This window comes from Cucurbita moschata, unplaced genomic scaffold, assembly GCF_002738365.1.
Source record: "Cucurbita moschata cultivar Rifu unplaced genomic scaffold, Cmos_1.0 Cmo_Scf00034, whole genome shotgun sequence".
Taxonomy (NCBI): domain Eukaryota; kingdom Viridiplantae; phylum Streptophyta; class Magnoliopsida; order Cucurbitales; family Cucurbitaceae; genus Cucurbita; species Cucurbita moschata.
In genome coordinates, this window is record NW_019268550.1 from 30,754 (window position 1) to 33,464 (window position 2,711).

Genomic DNA, 2,711 nt, shown 5'->3' on the forward strand with positions numbered 1-2,711 from the left:
GGGGGGGGGGGGGGGGGGGGGGGGGGTGGATAGAATTGATGTAGGAGAATAAGGTTAATTAGGGTAATTCTTGATTAATCCTCTTTTAATATCCTTGGTAATTTTGAATTTTTAGTTTGGTCTCAAATTCCCTATAAATAGAGAGCTCTCTCATGTATTCTTCACAATTTGATTCCTAATAAAGATTCTAAAGATTGATTCTGAAAAATTCACATGATGAAGGAGAAGAGAAAAGAAAGACACCGAAAAGAAATGTGCAAGAACAAAAAGAATGTGATGCGACCGAAGACAAAGATGAATCGGACCTATAGCTAAACAAAGTTGTTGATGTCAAGAGGGGAGAAGAATCAATTGACAAAACCTTTTGGGTTATCATGTGCAACAAGGAGGATGAGGACACATTCAAAGATAAAAGTTGGGTGATTCTTTTCAACCCATTATCCATGCAACCCAAACCAAGGATTTTAAGGGTTCCCATGCAAAAATGATGAAACTGTGTTGTTGTGTGCAAAGACAAAGAAGTTGAGAATGAAGACATTGGAAGCCTCAATCCAACCTACATGGTGAGTCTTTTTTCCCAAACTCCACACAAACTGACTCGTAATCAGCTCCCTTCATTTTGGGCCCATGACCCACAGAGCCTTACCCAGCTTTACCTCTCTTAATTTATTTTCCTTAAGCCAACCCGGTCCAACAATAAACCAAGCAAGCCCAATCTTTTTACTCAATTACCTCAACCCATTTTCAACTTTAGACAGATAGAAGCTTCATTTGTTTTCTTTTGTTCAACGGGACAGTTCACTCCACAAGATGCACTATCAAAGTTACAATAGCTACAGCAATCACCCAATCGACAGAAATAAGTATTATCTCATCTTCCATTTCTCCTTTGGATAGGGGACACAAAATGCCATACGTATAGTTGAATTAGTAGACAGTTATTTGAATGCAAAGTGTTAGAAAGATGGTTCCCAACTTTTGCATCGTTTCCCTTAACAACTTGAAGTGAAAACTCACCTGCTGAATTTTGTTGAAATTATCCCTTTTATCATCTTCAAGAGTAACACCATGAAGAAGAGCCTCTTTTATTTGAGCTGCTCGAGGTCAAGTAAAGTCCAGGAAAGTGTTAAAAAAGTAATAATAAAATACATGAATTTTCTAACTCGTGTTGAAGTGTCACAATTTTTTTACGAGAAACCAAACTCTTTGAAGTAGCAGTGATGCAGTGTTAACAAAAAAAAAATAACTACGAACATCATAATCCTTTTAATTGACAAGATACAAAAATAAATAAATAATACTGACATTCCACTATGCGTTTCCGAGCATCATTGAGTGTGTTCCACTCGGGAGATTCACGAATAGCTTTAAAAGCATTGTAAATGGGTTTGCTTTGCCCCAACCTAAGCTGAAATTTTACTTTCTCCGGCTGCAGCCACAATAAGTAACATTAGTATTGTAGAAGAAATGAGTAAGATAACTCAAGTCTCGTGACCAAAAGCAGATTTAATTAGTAAAGTCGGGAAGTCCCAACAAGCCATAATGGACATTTTGCCACAGTAACTTCTAATGCTGGTTTATTTATTTCTTTCTTGGTCAACTGAATGATGAATAATTTTCCAAGGTTTGCTCCAACTTTGTCCTAATTTTATGGGCAATAATCAGTTAGGGAGGGCTGAAGAATTTCTATTATCGTTCTCAAAATGGCACGAACAATTTTTAAACTAAAAACACTCGAAATTAAGCTGATGATTTCTTAGATCTCTCCACTCAACTGATACCTCCAATATAAACAACGTAAACGCTCCTCCAAAAATGGTGAATATACCTGGACTTCTTCGATAGCGATCCGAAGATCAGCAGTATCCTTAACAGACTTGAGGTGGTTGACAATACCCCAAACCACATTCAACCGGTCCGTAATCTTCTCTAATGGCTCAACCAGTTTTGACCAAGATGGCTCCACTGTTCGCTCCAATTCCTCCAAATCACCCTCCTGAAATTCCCGCATGCATACAATCGACCCGAAGGCGTTACCCAATTAAAGAAGGAAAGGGAAAAGGCAAGTCAAACTCAAAAGATTAATCAGAGACCAAAAGGTAAACAAATAAAGCCAAGAAAAAAATAATAAAATAAAATAAAGCACGACGGGAGGGAAACTAAGAACAGGGAAAGGGGCATACGAGCGTCTTCAAAAGCGTAAGAATTCCTGGACGAACATGCTTAGCTTCCACGGCATCGAAAGGCGGAAAATAAAAATTTTGGAGGAGAGGATTCGATTGCGGAATTTCATCCAGGGCGGCAGAAGCAGCCATTGACGGAGAAGAAATCGAAGAACAGGAAGAGAAGTGAAGGATGGAAGAGGAGGTAACAGAGTTGTGAAGGTTGTGAAGGCAGAAGGAGAAGGAAGATGACCAGAGGGGGCAGGGAAGTGATTTTGGTAAACGGCTTGGAGAGGAAACGGAGAGCGAGTACGTTCTTATGAGAAACGGTTGGATGGAGGCGGTGAGTGTAAATCGGGACGCCATCAACAAGCCGGCTATAAGAAGAGCTTGCAATGCCAAACTCTTTATCTTCATTTTTACCCTATCTTAGCTCTTTTTCATTTTCCTCACTCTATTTGTCTAAATTTTGAGGTTGGGATGCGGGAAACTCAATTAGATGTGTTATTTATCAACCGAGGTTAATTTTTTTTTTTTTTTTTTTTTTTT

At 38.8% G+C, this 2,711-nt stretch overlaps 1 protein-coding gene across 1 annotated transcript in view; it reads right to left on the reverse strand.

Moving 5' to 3' along the window:
• LOC111430657 (probable cytosolic oligopeptidase A) overlaps positions 1 to 2,623 on the reverse strand; it is a 17,245-nt gene extending 14,622 nt beyond the window's left edge. The window contains exons 1-4 of the mRNA XM_023066989.1: positions 2,184 to 2,623; positions 1,829 to 1,996; positions 1,306 to 1,429; positions 1,018 to 1,094 (exon numbers count right to left, since the gene is read on the reverse strand). Of these exons, the coding sequence (XP_022922757.1) occupies positions 1,018 to 1,094; positions 1,306 to 1,429; positions 1,829 to 1,996; positions 2,184 to 2,579 (765 nt within the window). The 5' untranslated portion in view covers positions 2,580 to 2,623. The remainder of the gene's footprint in view (positions 1 to 1,017; positions 1,095 to 1,305; positions 1,430 to 1,828; positions 1,997 to 2,183) is intronic.
• Positions 2,624 to 2,711: the final 88 nt, after the last annotated feature.